General features: G+C 44.9%; 1 protein-coding gene across 6 annotated transcripts in view; it reads right to left on the bottom strand.

Moving 5' to 3' along the window:
* LOC111153534 (transient receptor potential cation channel subfamily M member 3) overlaps positions 1 to 15,741 on the bottom strand; it is a 486,919-nt gene that overhangs the window by 63,868 nt on the left and 407,310 nt on the right. For 2 of the 6 annotated variants that reach the window (XM_022512596.1, XM_022512593.1), the window contains 6 exons: positions 14,352 to 14,492; positions 11,115 to 11,144; positions 9,737 to 10,026; positions 8,971 to 9,199; positions 6,649 to 6,816; positions 996 to 1,136 (listed from right to left, as the gene is read on the bottom strand). In XM_022512596.1, the coding sequence (XP_022368304.1) occupies positions 996 to 1,136; positions 6,649 to 6,816; positions 8,971 to 9,199; positions 9,737 to 10,026; positions 11,115 to 11,144; positions 14,352 to 14,492 (999 nt within the window). Of the gene's footprint in view, positions 1 to 995; positions 1,137 to 6,648; positions 6,817 to 8,970; positions 9,200 to 9,736; positions 10,027 to 11,114; positions 11,145 to 14,351; positions 14,493 to 14,695; positions 14,732 to 15,741 lie in introns of all 6 variants that reach the window. The other 4 variants (XM_022512597.1, XM_022512595.1, XM_022512592.1 and 1 more) reach the window with 3 other exon arrangements.

Below are 15,741 nucleotides of genomic sequence, written 5' to 3' on the forward strand. Positions count from 1 at the left end.
AGGCTGCAGCCGAACGTGCGATTATGCCCAGGACAGTCCTCCTCCACCAAGAATCACTCTGCCTAACGTGTCAGTCGTGTTGAGGTTCCGAAAGCCCGATTGAAAGACAGCGTCAAGTGCGAGCATACAGGACCATGCAGGACAGACAGCTCAGCTGGTCAGCTGAGTCATCCTGGCCTCGCACTTGGATTTTCCTTTGCTGACTCAGGTGACTGGTGTGTAGCTGGTTGAGAAAGGCCAAAAATACAAATGCCCTCCGTCATCTGGCACCGTGCCACTGTGGCTGGGGAGAACAGAGCTGACCTGAGCCTGCGCTCACCTTCGGCTTAAAATACCATGAAACAGAGAAGTAGAAAGCCAACAGCGGAGCCATTTCTTCCCTATCCAGAGGCTCTTTCAGGGACGATCTTTATCTCTGGGCACTGAATAATCCTTGCCACGATCGTAGGTGACTGTGAGTGCTTTCTGCTGCCTTGTTTGGCACGTTGTTTAATTGTGTCTGAGCAAGAAAGGTTGTTTGATGAAACTCCCAGGTTGGCAGTAGTCACACAATTAGGTTCCCCCCACCTCCACCCTTTAGTGGTGTTACTTCTGACACTCTGCTCAGTCCTTACCCTTCAGGCGTCCCCCAAACCCAGGATTGGCATCGAAAATGGGCAACTCTGATCCAGCGCTCATCCAACCAGAACACAGAAGCGTTTTAGAAAATGACATCTATTTTCCTGCTAGACTAGACTCATACTCATCTCACCTCTATTTCTGTTAGTTCTCACTTTTACCATTTCCTTTATTTTCTGCAAGGAGGAGAAATGCAGACGCTGTGGAAGCTGCCTCACACACTCCACACATCTTGCAGAACCCCTGGGAAAAGCTCTCATTCCTGCCTGTGTGATCCTTCCACTGTGGGACTCAGAGGAAGCTGCGTACGTGCACGCAAACCTGACCTTGGCTCTCTGCGGTCACCCGTGAGCAAGAAGAAAAAGGAAGATGCTTACGGTGTAGAACCAGAACTTCACGATGGGTGCGTTGTAGAATTCATAGATTTTTCTGCCCAGGGGGATCAGCCGGTGTCTGCTCTGAACTTCCTCTTCATCCTTCTTTCTGGAAGACTCCCCATTGTTGCGTCCCAACATTGCCTACAGTGGAAGAGAATCAATACCTTCACGGCAGGGCCCTGGAAAGCAGGTAGTTCAATGTGCTCATTTTACCAACCAAGCATGCATGCTCACAGAGCTGGAGGGTGTTGTCCTGGGTCCCTAAAGATTCAGACGTTGTGCCTTTCCTAAGTGTGCATTTGCAATATATATAGAATCAAAGGTTTTGGCCCAGGATAGAAGCCTTAGGGAGAGCTCTTGATTACTCTCTTTTCTTCTACCCTGGGAGCTCTGGAAGATGTCCATGATGGAAGATACCCAGGGTTCTGACAGGGAGAAGTCCGGCATCTTTTTTTCTTTTTCCACCCCCTCTCCCCATACATGTAATGAGGCAGATCTGGATTCGAATTCTGTCTTCACTTAGGCTAACGACTCTTAAGCAAAAAATACACTGGACCAGTAATACCTAATTTACCCAAAGGTTATGAAGTGTTTCAGAGGCTAAGTTATCTGAAATGCCTGGAGCTTAGGTTAGAAACATCTCTACCTGAGGCATAAACCTTGGCTCCTGGTTTTCAGACCCCATAAATCCTGCATTCCTGCTGGTATTAGTTTCATGGCGACTCCTAGGCACACGGATTCCTCTGGGTGGGACAGTCCACCAAGTGGGACTCGGAGAAGCAGGGCCTGACCTGGAGAGGCCTGGTCTCCAGGCTGTTGGAAGTTTCTTTACAAATAGAATTGTTTTCTTCTCACTCATGGCAACGGCAGCAGCAAAAACAGTCATTAAACAGCACAAAAAAAGGCAGAATTTGAGAAAAGGCAGATGCATGCCTGTCTGGACAGCACGTGACAGGATGAGTGTCCCAAAGAGGGCTGGAGAACCCACTGGTGAAGAGGTCCAGACTTTGGGTCACTCAGGAGGAGGACTGAGTCCTCTCCTGGATATGTGGCACCCACGGCACCTTGGGAAAAGCTTTCTGAATCTTAGTTTCTTTATCTTAAATTGGAGGTAATAATAGCATCTTTTATAGGATTGGTCTATAAATCAATAAGCATCTGTCCTTTTAATAAGAGCTCAGTACATTCCAGCTGGTGTTTACAACGAACTGAGACTTTCTTGGGTACTCTTGACTGAAAGGATCTAGTTGGGAATCTCTCACCAGAAAAAAGAAAAGTATTATCAGGGTCTAATATAACATAATTTATTGGCTTCCTTCCTTCCTTTCTTCCATTATCTCTCCTTTTCTCCCTTTCTTTCTCCCTTTCTCCCTTCCTCCTCCTCTCTCTTTCTTCCTTTCTCCTTCTCTCCCTTTCCATCTTCCTCCCAACCCCTTCCCTCCTTCCTTCCTTCCCTTCTCTTTCTTTCTCTCTCTCTCTCTCTTTCTTTCAGTTCCATGCCCAGTGTGAAACCCAACATGGGACCCAAACTCACAACACTGAGATGAAGACCTGAGCTGAGATCAAGAATTGGATGTTTAACTGACTGAGTCACCCAGGTGTGCTGGCTTTAATTCTTTCAATATTATTCTAAGGAAAGGTTAGTTCTATAATATTTGGTAAGTGACATTTTTATTTATTTGTATTTTTTATTATTTACGTTATTTAAATTTAATTAATTAACATATAGTATATTGTTAGTTTCAGAAGTAAAGTTCAGTGATTCATCAGTTGCATATAACACTCAGTGCTCATTCGAGCAAGTGCCCTCCCTAATGCCCATCACCCAGTTACCCCATCCACTACCTACCTCCCCCCAGCAACCTTCAGTTGGTTCCCTGGAATTAAGAGTCTCTTATGGTTTGCCTCCCTCTCTGTTTTTGTCTTATTTTTCCTTCCCCTCTCCTTGATCCTCTGTCTTTTTTCTTAAATTCCACATATGAATGAATGAAATAAATGAAATGAATGAATAAAAAAGACAAATATGATACTTTTCTTTTTCTGACTGACTTATTTCACTTAGAATAATACCCTCTAGTTCCATCTATATCATTGCAAAAGACTTTTTTTTTTTTTTGAGGGAAATGAGATTTTTATTAAATGTGATAACAGGGCAAATCCTTCTAACTGCTCAGAGACTGACAAGGATTTGGGACAAGAAAAATACTGGGATTATAGACATTATTATAATTATATTATAGAAATAATTTGTTTATTTTGAATTTGAGAACCAGATAATTCTGGTTTCAAACCACCTTACTCAAGACATACATATATAAGTTTCAACTACTTTTGTCCTTGTCTCAACTATCTAACTACTCACATATATAACAATAAATGATAAACCTGTAATCTGTGGGATTTCTGGAGAAGGTAACGAGGTAACTTCCATTTCTTTCTTGGACTCTCTGGCTAGAAGGTTGCCTTAACTTAATGAATAGGTAAGATCCCATTTGATGGCCTATCCAAGCCTTCATTTGGTCAGTGAGCTGGGTCAGCCTTCATGATGGATAGAGCACATTAGACTTCTATAAATATTGACCTCAAGAAACTCCGACGTTCCATGATATTTATCCTTCTATAATTTATAATTTATGTAACATACTTATCCTGCCTCTGTTCTACTTATTTATCTGCTCAACAGTACAGTACTATTTGGAGACATAATAGAACCTTAGCAAAGGCACCTTGGGGAGTTTTAGGCGTCTTGGAGGGTGACATCTTGGGGTAACCTCTAGGGACAGTGGCTTCCCTCAACAGAGTTGAAACAATGCCCTGGGTCCATGGACAGGCTGGGACTTTAGTAGGCAGAATGCAAAAACACTTATCCAGCAATGCAGGTAACACAAAAACAAAAACACCACAGCCGGCCTGGCCTTTCTTATTCAATAATTCCCAAGTGAATGCTTTTTTAAAATGCTTTTCTTTCATGGATTGAAGGAAAGCATTTTCCAAAACTTCATTAATTCTAGCCTAAGCAGCTCAACTGACTGATTTTCTTGATTTCTCTTCCCAGTAGCCAAACATTTCCTTTGACTACATTCCTTTAGCGGAATGTAATAGGGTCAAATACAGGCAAAACGGCACAATATGGATTGGAGAATTTTTTGCTGGCTGGACACAGATGTCGGGTCTGGGAAAGATCTGTGAAAGGCTACCGAGATGAAACTGAGACTCATGCTCGTGTATAATTTTGGAAGGGCCAGGGAAAACGTCCCAGTCCAAGAAAGGAGATGTTTGGCTTAACACAGAAGTCCAGATAGTGTTCCTATGAAAAGAGTGGAGGTATCAACAGGGGGCATTCTTCAACCCTCCCCGGGGTGAGACAAGAACAGTGATCCAGCAGTCACAGAATTGTCCTTGGGGTCAGAGGAAGCTCCAGCTTGAAGACAGCTGCTGTTCAGCCCTGACTTTACCAGCCCACAAGTCCCTTCTTCCATTCCTCCTAGCTCTTTCTGCCTGCAGGGGAGAAAGCCAGGCAGTACTCCTCATGGGCTGGCTTTGACTTGGGTATACAACAGTGGGGCCGACTCTCTGGGAACCAGACTTTGGTCCAGGCCCTCGAAGTTCTATCTAGAGCAGGAGAAGGGAGCTGCTTCTGTTGTTTTCTTGCTCGAGACCCAACCACAAAGAATGCTGATCTAGCACCTGGCTGCCTTCATAGGCTCCTTCCTTGGGCTTCAAGGTCATGTCATCCTTGATGCAGGAGGCCCATGCATTATTTTTGGATTCTTTCTGCTATATGGTAGACCAAACCTGAATCCCTACATTTGAGACTAAGAAGAAATTCTCTGCATCCCTGAGCCTATAGGCCTCCAAGCATGGCCAATGGGATCTCTATACCTGGGTTCTAATCCTGGCCTTGCAACTAATTAGCTGGGTAACCTTGGGCAACTTAACTTCTCTGAGTCTCAGCTTCCTCATCTGTAAGATGGGATAATAACAGTATCTACCTCATGGGATGGCTGGGAGGATTCCAGGAGTAGGTGCACATCAAATATTTGTTACTGTGATCACAATATTTGCAAACATTTATCAAGGCTGACTGTGTACCAGGCCCTGGTCTAGAGAATTTACATGTACGGTTCTTAGACTGAAAAACTACCTGTGAGCTGGATAACGTTCTTATTCCCGTGTTAGAGGTGAAGCAGCCATGACCCAGGTCCCACAGTGCATAGGTGCTGGGGCAGGATTCTGGGTCCAGGCTGTACACTCTTTGCCCCTCTACTGAAGTATTCGGTAAAGACTTGGTACCATGACTATTACTGTTTCTGTTAATGACTAAAACATCGTTCCCTCTCCCTGAGGGATTTAGAGGTCACCATTATGGTAAGCTCTTTATGGAGACGGTCTTCTGATCCTATCATGGAGGCAAGCAGACCCGTCCACTCGTTTTTATAAGAATCCTGAAATGAGGGCTGCCTGGGTGGCTCAGTGGGTTAAAGCCTCTGCCTTCGGCTCAGGTCATGATCTCAGGGTCCTGGGATCGAGCCCTGCATCGGGCTCTCTGCTCAGCAGGGAGCCTGCTTCCTCCTCTCTCTGTGCCTGCCTCTCTGCCTGTTTGTGATCTCTGTCTGTCAAATAAATAAATAAATAATCTAAAAAAAAAAAAAAAAAAGAATCCTGAAATGGAAAACAAACTTTCTTTCTTTCTTTTTTTTTTTTTTTTAAACTCTGTGAGTCAAAAACTGTGAATGATTAATCAATCAGAAGAGTGGTCAGATGCCTATGCCCTGCTGTACTTGGGGTTGGAACTGCTCCCTTTAGGAAGGAAATATTGTTGATCTGGAAGAAAAACTATTCACAGGGCGGTCTCACTAGGCTAATAATGCAAAGGGCCTTTTGTCACCCGAGCAAAACCCATTTTTGTTTTCTCTCTTTACAAGTTTTTTGGGTCATCACAGTCATGGTGGGGGAGGGCGGGGGATATCAAGGAAGTCCTACAGAGTTGTTACTTGCTGTCTCCAAAACTCTGAAGCCCTGCCTGTCCCTTTAACGGCAGGTGATATTTTTAGACTGGATACAATCCAGTAGCAGTCACGCTGCTTGGGCGGGGGTTGCGGGAAGCCGTCCCATGCCCAGCTGCCCTGTTTCCCCTGCAGAACAAAGCAGCCACTTTCTATAATTATACCAGAGAGAGCTAATAAAAGCCTTCCATACAAACCTCAAAATTCAATTAGTCCTGCATTTGTGGGCCTGACCCTGAAGACAAAAAGGCGGAGCATCTGATCACCTGCATGGCTCCAGCCCAGGGAAGCTGGCTGCTCCCATCGCATCGATGCCTTTGCCTCCCTTGTAGGCTCCGAGCCACCTCCCCTGCTTGTGTATAAAGCATTGCCCGTTTGGAAAGCTGAAGGTGCCTTGCTTTTCAGTCCTCCTGGGTGGCCCTGCGCCACTGACTCTGGCTGAAGGATTTTGCGCAGAAACGGACATCAGTGCACAGAGAAGACCCTTTTGTAATACCCAGGTCTGCATCCTTCAAGGAAACACCTGGTTGGAGGGTGAGCTCGGGAGTGACTGAGTCTTAAGCCATCTTAAGTCTTAAGCCTTAAGTCTATGGTTCAAGGAGGTTAGGGTTGCTGCCCGTGGACCATGACTGTGTGGTTTTCCTTACTGTCAATTCCATGTCCTCTTCATCTTTTTCCTTCGTGGGCTTCTCTGGCTCTTCCGGCTCCTTCTCTTGAAGGTGGATTTCCTGGGCCTGAGACATGTAGGGCATGTCGTCTTTGTTCTTGAACTCCAAGCTGAGAATTGAAGGAGGAAGTAGAATTCCCAGAATTACCTAAAGTAATAATAATGATAATAATAATAATCACATTTAAAGGATTAAGATTAGGGCGTTTTTTTGTTTGTTTTTCTTTTTTAGAATCAGAGGGCCTAGGGAGGGGTGTGTGTGTATGTGTGTGTGTGCGCGTGCGCATGCGTGTTGGCACTGTGCGTGCCCTGAGCAAGGACCTGCATATGTTACTGCTCAGGGGGTCACTCTTGCCTGTCTGAGAATCTGTCATGCATGGCAGGAGCTCAGCCCGAGTTTGGAGAAACAGTATCCTGCCCAAATACATCTTACCCAGTTAACACCCACTTGGCATGGGAGAGACCCAGGAAAATGCCAGAACCTGCCCAAGGCCACAGTGGGAAAGAATTCAGATTTTCCTTTAGCCATCAGCGCTTGGTTTTGCGAAATCAATTCCTACATATGTCCCCTGGCATTTATCTGCTAATACGTCAAGTGGAGGTGATTATGCATCATCTGGTTATCTCTGTAAAAGAAGGCTGTCCCCAGTTGACCTTGAGGAAGTCCATGTGGGAAAGCATGCTTTCATTCCAGAGTACTTGCCTGGTATTTGCTACTATAGCACAGAAACACACACACACACACACACACACACACACACACATGGGCTCCTTATTCACCATGAGGAACCATGGGGCTCAGCACTGTGTTCCTCTCAGGTATAAAGGACATGGTTCCACCTCCATGTGACGATAATAAATCCATGCATGGGCCCTTCTCCTGAAGGGACGATTTCATTCTGCCTTTGAATGATAATCTGGGCATGCGACTTGGGCTCCCTCTATCTTCTCCCACCTCTCCTCTCAAACACTAAGCTGGTTCTACTGTATGAGACTTCTGAATACGAGCGTCCTTGGAGAAGCAGCGCCAAGGGGAAGGGCTCAGAGAGATCCCGAGCAGTAAGTGAAAATGATCCTCACGTAATGAGGCAGGGACAGCCTGTGCTTGAATGCCCACAGGGACTCGGGAGCAACCAAGGGAAAAGGGAAGGAGGTGCCCTGAGGTCGGGGTGACTGGCAGGCCTGGAAAGGCTCAGGTGGCTGGCTGGCAGCCTTCCGGGGACATGACACCCCGTCCTCGGAGCAGAGAGCCAGGCTTGGCAGTCGCTAGCGGTATGGCTATGAAGCACCCATGACCCACGTCATGGAGCCCTTCTGTGACTCTGGGCCAAGAACCCGTGGGAAGGGTGGTGTGGGGGAGGGGTGCTGGGTCCATCAGGGTGGCCTCTGGAATGCTTGGTCTGGTGGCCCTTCTGCTTGGCTCTGACCTCAGGGTTACCCAGACCAGGTAGCTCCAGGTAGATGTGAGCCTGACTTCCGTTGTCACAGCCACAAACTCTCGACCGAGAAAGCATTTGAAAACATTCTTTCCATCTCACCCTCCCATTTTTTCTTTGTACGTCTTTCAGTTTAAGGACTTCCTTGTGAAACACTAAGGAAAACATAAAGAAGCGAAGCCATGTGTCGTCCCATGTCTTGTACTTTCCAGCCCAGAAGTAACTGCTACAAACAACTGACAGTATATCTTTCCTCGTTTCTTAACAAAATCATAGACAGATGTAACTAGGCACGTACATGCTTAAAAAAAACCACAGACGGACTCAGGCTTTATATAACTGGTCTACCACTTGTTCCTCTTCACTTATGAATAGATCGCGATGATATGGCAACATCTTTACCTATAAATCTGTCTCCTTTTGTCAGTTTAAAACGTTTCTCAAGCACAGCTGCTAAGAGCCAGTGTCCCTATGACACGGTGCAAAAGACAGCCGAGGCACTGGGGTGTGGGCAGCCAGGACAGGTTGCCTGGTGAGGGGTTCCTGGTATAGCACGGCTTGTGCCAGAGTGAACGGTACTTCCTATAGCACCTCTGTGGGCCCATCACCTCCGGATCTTTTGCAAAATACTAACGTCTGGGCATGCCGTCTCTAGAAGTTCTGACTTAGCAGAATTTGGGGTTGGCCCTAGTCTCTATATGAGAAAAACAACAACCCACCATAGAAAAGATCCCGATACATAGCTGGAGCTTCAAATCACCCTCCTGAGACCAGAGAGAGCCCAGTCCTGCCACAGACTTGGCTTGGGGAGAGCCAAACCAGCCCTCCACGCCTCCCAGCCAACAGGCCCTTCGGGGCGCGCTGACCTTGAGGCCTGAGTTCTTGCGCATGCGCAGCCGGCCCATCCACATATCCGTGAGCAGCATCTGGCTGCACGTGTGCGCGATGAAGTCGCGGTGCTTGGCCGCCACGGCGAGCTGCAGGCAGGTGGCATTGCTCCAGTTCTTCAGCTCGTACGTCAGCAGCTTCATGGCCAGCTGCTCATCCTGCTTGTACGACTGGTCGAGGAGCTCCACAGCCAGCTGGCCGAAGTCCCTGGAAGACAGAATGCGAGGGGGTGTCTTTTGGCCATCTTGGAGACTTAGATGATGGAAGCGGGGACCTGGGGGCCAAGCCACGGGAGGTGATTACTGGGTGGCCTCGTTGTCTTTCATAGGGTCTGGTCTGTTCCTTTGCTCATCCAGCTGACGTCGATTAAGCATCTACTATGTTTTGGGGGCATAAGTCAAGCAGGTGGTTGTTCTGGTACTCAAGGCTCTGGATGGGGGAGGTAGACTGAAAAAAGCAACAATCAGAGTACAGTAGGTCTTCTTTAATGGGACAGGCCTCAGTTCCTGTTGGAGCCCTATCAACCCTGAGGGTGTGATCTTGGGCAAGTTACTTAATTCTCCGAGAGGATGAAATACAATCTATGTATCTTGCATACTTCTCTGTCTAGCACTGTGTGCCACAAATGTTAATTATTCACGTCCACCCTCTTTGTGTGTACCATGGAGGTGATACTACCCACGCTTAAAGGTTTGGGTAGCTCAGACCCTCCAGTATTTGAGGACCCCTGCTGGGCTGGCCAACCTGGAGTTGTGGTTCAGCTCCTGGGAGATGTCGTCGACCATGTCATTCTCTGAAGCCTCATGAGCCATGGCTTTGCAAAGTTTACAGGCCACCAGGGCCTTGGCCATGGCCTCCTCGCCGTGCTGCCAGAAGAACAGGGCCATCTTCTGCCTCTTCATCAGGACGGCCCACACCATCAGCTCGTGGAAAGGGAAAGGGAAGTGGTTGATCTCAGGGTCGTCCAAGTCAATGTCCACCTCTTCTTCTCTCTTCTTGGTGGTCTTTCTTCCTCGCCTCAAGGGGACATCATCCTATAATTTTAGGGAAAAAACACAGAGGTGGAGTTAGAAACGAACCAGTTACATTTATTAAATAGTTATTTGTTGTATACCTACTAAGGGTCCTGATCCGGGATCAACACAGAAACAAACTAGCCTATCCCAGCTCCTAACCCAAAAGTACTCATGCCTAACTTTAAAATAAGTTGTAATGAATGCAGAAGCATAGCCCTATGGGAATATGCTGGTGTTATACCTGATTTTTAAAAAGTATTTTTAATGGGCCATTCCCTTCCTTTCTCTTTTCCTTTTCTTTTCCTCCTTTCCCTCCCTCCTTACCTCCTTCCCTCCCTCCCTTCCTTCCTTTCACTTTTGTTTTTGTCCATTTCTTTTCCTACAGGTAAGGCTATTTGTGCCTCATGATGGACAGCATTGCCCTTTTCTCTGAAAGGACAAGGACATCCTTTTCTTACAGGTGCATAAATGACAACACCCACACAAAGAGACGGGAAATGGGAAACAGATGACCTATCTCCACTTTCTACAAACCTCTTAGATGCATTTGTGAAGTATTTCTGGCCTTTGGATCTGTTGCTAGTTGTAAACAACCATGAACAAATTTCACTCACTGGAATTTATATGTTTCCTTGGTTTTCAAATTAGTATTTCAAGTAAGACTTATTTTCTTACTTGTAATGCTAATGTAACCTTATGGTAGAATTTTCAAAGCTACTGTAACTTGCCCCCCTTAATAATGGGAAAAAATGGGCTCCTGGGTGGCTCAGTGGGTTAAGCCTCTGCCTTCAGTCATGATCTCAGGGTCCTGGGATTGAGCCCCGTATGGGGCTCTCTCCTCAGTGGGTAGCCTGCTTCTCCCACCCCCCATCTGCCTACTTGTGATCTCTCTCTGTCAAATAAATAAATAAAATCTTAAAAAAAAACTGGGAAAAAACTTCCCTTTCTTATTTTAGAATCACATACTAAGCCTTACCAATTAAATGAATATATATGTGTGTGTGTGTGTGTGTGTACACACACACACACACACACACACATATATATTTAAAATGTATAATAAAGAAAACAAATAATTGACATTAATAATTTGGGCAAATACTTACCTCCATTCCCAGTAGTTTCAAGGCTTTGGGCTATTTAAAAAGAAATGTTATATATAAAGTTAGATTTTTCTTTATAGAGGTAAGAAAAGAATCCTACTATATCTTAACCAGGTAATAGAAGAACTTTTCTGCACATATAGCATTTATTCATTTCACCAAACAAAACACCACAAGAGGAACCCATTTATAGAAATTCTAGAATTAAGGAGCGCCTGGGTGGCTCAGTGGGTTAAAGCCTCTGCCTTTGGCTCAGGTCATGATCTCAGGGTCCTGGGATCAAGCCCCACGTCAGGATCTCTGCTCAGCGGGGAGCCTGCTTCCCCCTCTCCCTCTGCCTACTTCTCTGCCTACTTTCTCTCTCTCTGTCAAATAAATAAATAAATAAAATCTTATAAAAAAAAGAAATTCTAGAATTAAGGATTTAATGATTTTGGTGAATCACAGAAAACCAGACACCCAGAGAGGCATAATGAGATCGTCCAAGGGTAGACCCTGTTGATAATCTCTTTTATGACCCAAAATTTCTTCATCTTCCCAGAACTGAACTGCTTGGCTGACATCTCCATGATCTCTAGCACTTGGGCTCAGTCAAACCAAGAGCTATTTCTTAAGCCCTTTTGCAAGGCCTCTATTACCTGGAGACTTGGAATATTATTCAGAGTATGTGTTTAGCTATTTCACGCGGGCCATCTCCCTATGTAGCTGTCCAGTAAGGCAAGGGTGAGTGGGGCCACCAGGACATGTGCAGACCATGGCAGAAGGTGCTCAGTGCCATGGAAAGTGTCAGCACATACAGTGGGATCACTGGTCATGCTGGGAATGTGCAAAATAGCCATAGGCCAAGACACACACACACAGAGAAGGCAACTCAGCAAATTACAGAACTTGATTTATACCTAACAAGTGGAGATACAAAATTGCATCTCAGGGATCAGGAATTCCAGTTCTGTGTTTTAAGTGTTACAGAATGGTGAGGTGCTATCTTGGAAGTTGTTCGGTAACTAACAAGGTTAAAGTATTCTCCATTCCTCCAAATTTTATTTTGGAATAAAATAAAACTAAGACTAGCCTGAACCTTGTCTCTCTCCCTTTCTTTCCCTTTTAGCTTCTAAAGTGATCACAGTTTGAAATTTGTGTGATTTTATTTTTCTTATTTATACTTTTTGGTGTTTTCAAAGTGGTCTTCGAGCACCACCAAATATTTTCATCATCAGAAGATCAGCTTTGTTAAAAGTAGAAATCAAGGAGCCTGGGTGGCTCAGTGGGTTAAGCCTCTGCCTTCAACTCAGGTCATGATCTCAGGGTCCTGGGATCGAGCCCTGCATTGGGCTCCCTGCTCTGCGGGGAGCCTGCTTCTCCCTCTCCCACTCCCCCTGCTTGTGTTCCCTCTCTCACTGTATCTCTCTCTGTCAAATAAATAAATAAAATCTTAAAAAAAAAAAAAAGGCAGAAATCATGCCCACTACCAGCTAGAGTAACAGTTTTAAAATGTGGTCCAGGAATCATATGATCCTTTCTGGGGCTCAAAGGTGTTTTCCTAATAATACTAGGATGTTCTTTGGTTTCAATACCCATTAACATTTTGCAATGATGGTGCAAAGGCAGTGAGTGAGTGGTGAGCCAAACTGTGGGGGGCCCTAGCAGGAATGACAAAGGCAGCAGCCCCAGACTTCACTAGTTGCCATTAGATTCCACTGTTACGCACTTGAAATTTAAAGACAAACAAAAAACCAGTTAGACTTAAGAAGTCCTTGATGAGGCCTAAAAAAAAAGTTAACTATATTAAATCTCTACCCTCCATACTAAAAAAAAAAAGTCTTTTGGCTATTTTGAGGGATGAAATGGTAAGTGTGCTGAAAGCACTTTTGCTACATAGTGGAAGAGGACAGGTCGTTCTGAGGACAAACACACACTTACTTGGATTAGAGCCACACTGCTTCATGGGCGATCTACTTGAAGGAATGACTGGTAGACCAACTACCGTTTACTTAGCCTTGGACATTGGGCGGACGTTTTTGGTAATGGCCTAAGTGGAGCTGTCGTTTCAAGGAAAATAACTAACTGATGGTATTTGTTGCCAATGACAGAATTTTCCAAGCCAAAATTAGAAAAAAATTAGAATTTTTAAAAACTTGCATATTCTCTCCCCCATGACCTGGACGGTTTTTCAGAAGTTAAAGACTTTTCTGATGAGATTGGAGGTGATTTTAGTGAAGGGCGAGTTTCTGAAATTGTCTAATGAGATGTGTCAGCCGTCAGAAGATCTGCATAACTTGACAAACCGATATGATACAATGACCAGTCTACCATGTTCCCAGATCCAAACTGTAAGATCAGTCAATGCAATCTGAAGTTGCAGGGTATGAAAAGTTCATTGAACTATTTCAGATTTTATGTTTCCACTGATCTTTAAGAAATTGCCAACTGAGTTTTGATGTATGCAGCATCAAAAAAGAATATAATTATTTGTAAAAATTATTAAAACACTCCTTCCTTCATACATATATATATATATATATATACACTTATATATATTTGTCATATTTGTCACATCTTTGTGTGAAGTCAGATTTTCTTTGTACAATTCAACCCAAACATCTGGCAACAGAGTACAGAAGGAGATATGAGAATCTAGCTTTCTTCCATTAAGCCAGATATTACAGAAATATGCACAAAATGTAGACCAATGCTACTCTTATACCAAATTTTGTTTTGAAAATACAGTTATTTTTCACAAACATGTCATTTATGTTAACAGGTAATGGGCTTCTTAGAGTTAATTGAAAATGAATTAATATTAATAATTAATAAATATTGTGAAGTCTTTAATTCCTAACACGATAATAGCAATTGATAGAACTCCCAGAAATAAAAGCTTTTGGGGGTCCTCAATAATTTTTTAAAGGTATAAATGGATTCCCAAGACCAAAAACCATGATTGAGGCAGGTAAGACTAATTTGAATTTCATGATTAGTCCCTGATCATTAGGGCTCACTCTCGGGGCCGGTTTCTGATTTTAACGGGACCTAGTGAGGAAAAGAAAGGGGTGTATCCCCCAACACACTGCCTTTTTTTTTTTTTTTTTTAATGGATTTGATGGTGGAGGGAAGAGGTGGGTGGGGCCAGCTGCCTTCTTACTGGATCTCCCCCTGGGAGATAACGAAGCCACATCCCAAACGTGTCCCACCCTAGTCCTCCCCAGGAGCCCAGGAAAGGGAACCGGCTGCAAAACTCACCCTCTTGGGGCCGAAGAGATTGTGGTAGAGCGTCCGGAAGCGCTTGCGCGTGTAGTTGCAGCGGTAAGCCCCGCCCATCAGGTATTCTATCACCAGGCCGATGTCTATCAGGCTGATTCTGTAATCCGGAGGCAGGTTCCCCTATCAGGGAAGAACGACACACACACACACACACACATACACACACACAAACACACACACACACACACACACACACAAACGCAAAAGACAGTGTGGTTTACTAGGGATTCGATGCCATGTGCTCTGTAACTATTTTAGAGTAAAAAAAAAAAAACTAATTCAGAAACATATGAATGTAGTATTATGCTGGTTAATTAATTCACCTTAAAATAGATCCAACCGAAACCTGGATATTCTCGCTTGGAAAGAAGACATAAGTTAAATAAGAAGATGCAGAAATCGTCGGCAATAACAGAAAATCAAAATATTTATTCAAGTCTTCAGCTGGGGAGAAAAAAACACCAGTGTAGCAGAGAGAAACACAAGGCTTGACATGGCAAACACTGAGCTCCAGCCGCTAGCAACTCTGCTCCCCAGAAGGTCCCCCGGCCCCCGCCCAGCGCTGCCCTGCCTCTGCCTCTGCCCCAGGCTTGCTCCCGCTTTTGCTAACCATTTACTTCTTCCCACTCACTAAAGGAAGACTCCTTCCAGAAGATGGTTGTTATTACCATCGCCTGCATCAGGTGGGATATGCTGAGAGTTCCTCTGCAAAACCTCGATGAACAATGGAAAAAAAAAAAAAAAAGGAGCAGCTTTTTCATAAAAGGAGAGCGGATGGATGTCAGGATGAAGTCAGTTAGGAGCATCCTTTGTGGTTAGATAGAAAGGGGGTGGCATGAGAAGAGATTTTGAGGGAATATTTATTTCCCTGGAATTAAGGAGGTTTGGGATATTTTCTTTCAAAGAGAAGAGCATTTCTTAAAGACCAAGAATGATGGCATTTAAGTTTTATGGGGCTTGTATGCACGGATGCAAAACATAAGGATTTTATTATCATTCATTGTCTACTCATTACTGGTTTCTACACCAAAAGGGTTCTCTCTAGGGTCTAAGGAAAATACCTGCTCTGCTAGGTCAGGGGAGAGTTAGTTCCATCTAGGCAAGTTCTGAGCGCACCGCGAGTTCCAAAAAGCGCGAGTAAGGAACGCGCTGTCTGGTTTGGCTTCCTGCGGCAGGAGCACGCTCTGTACCACGAACCACGAGGGTACAGCCCTGCCCTGCGTAGGAAGCCTCAGATATATTGTGGAGAGGTGGGAGGGCTCTGTCTACTTTTGTCTTAATGGAGGACCCACCCCGATACCGTGTGAGGTTTCTGCCGCTTACAGAAGTGGCTCATAGCCACGGTGGTGGCTCTCCAACTTTGGTGGCA

Source organism: Enhydra lutris, unplaced genomic scaffold, assembly GCF_002288905.1.
Source record: "Enhydra lutris kenyoni isolate GAN:26980312 unplaced genomic scaffold, ASM228890v2 scaffoldscaffold33, whole genome shotgun sequence".
NCBI lineage: Eukaryota > Metazoa > Chordata > Mammalia > Carnivora > Mustelidae > Enhydra > Enhydra lutris.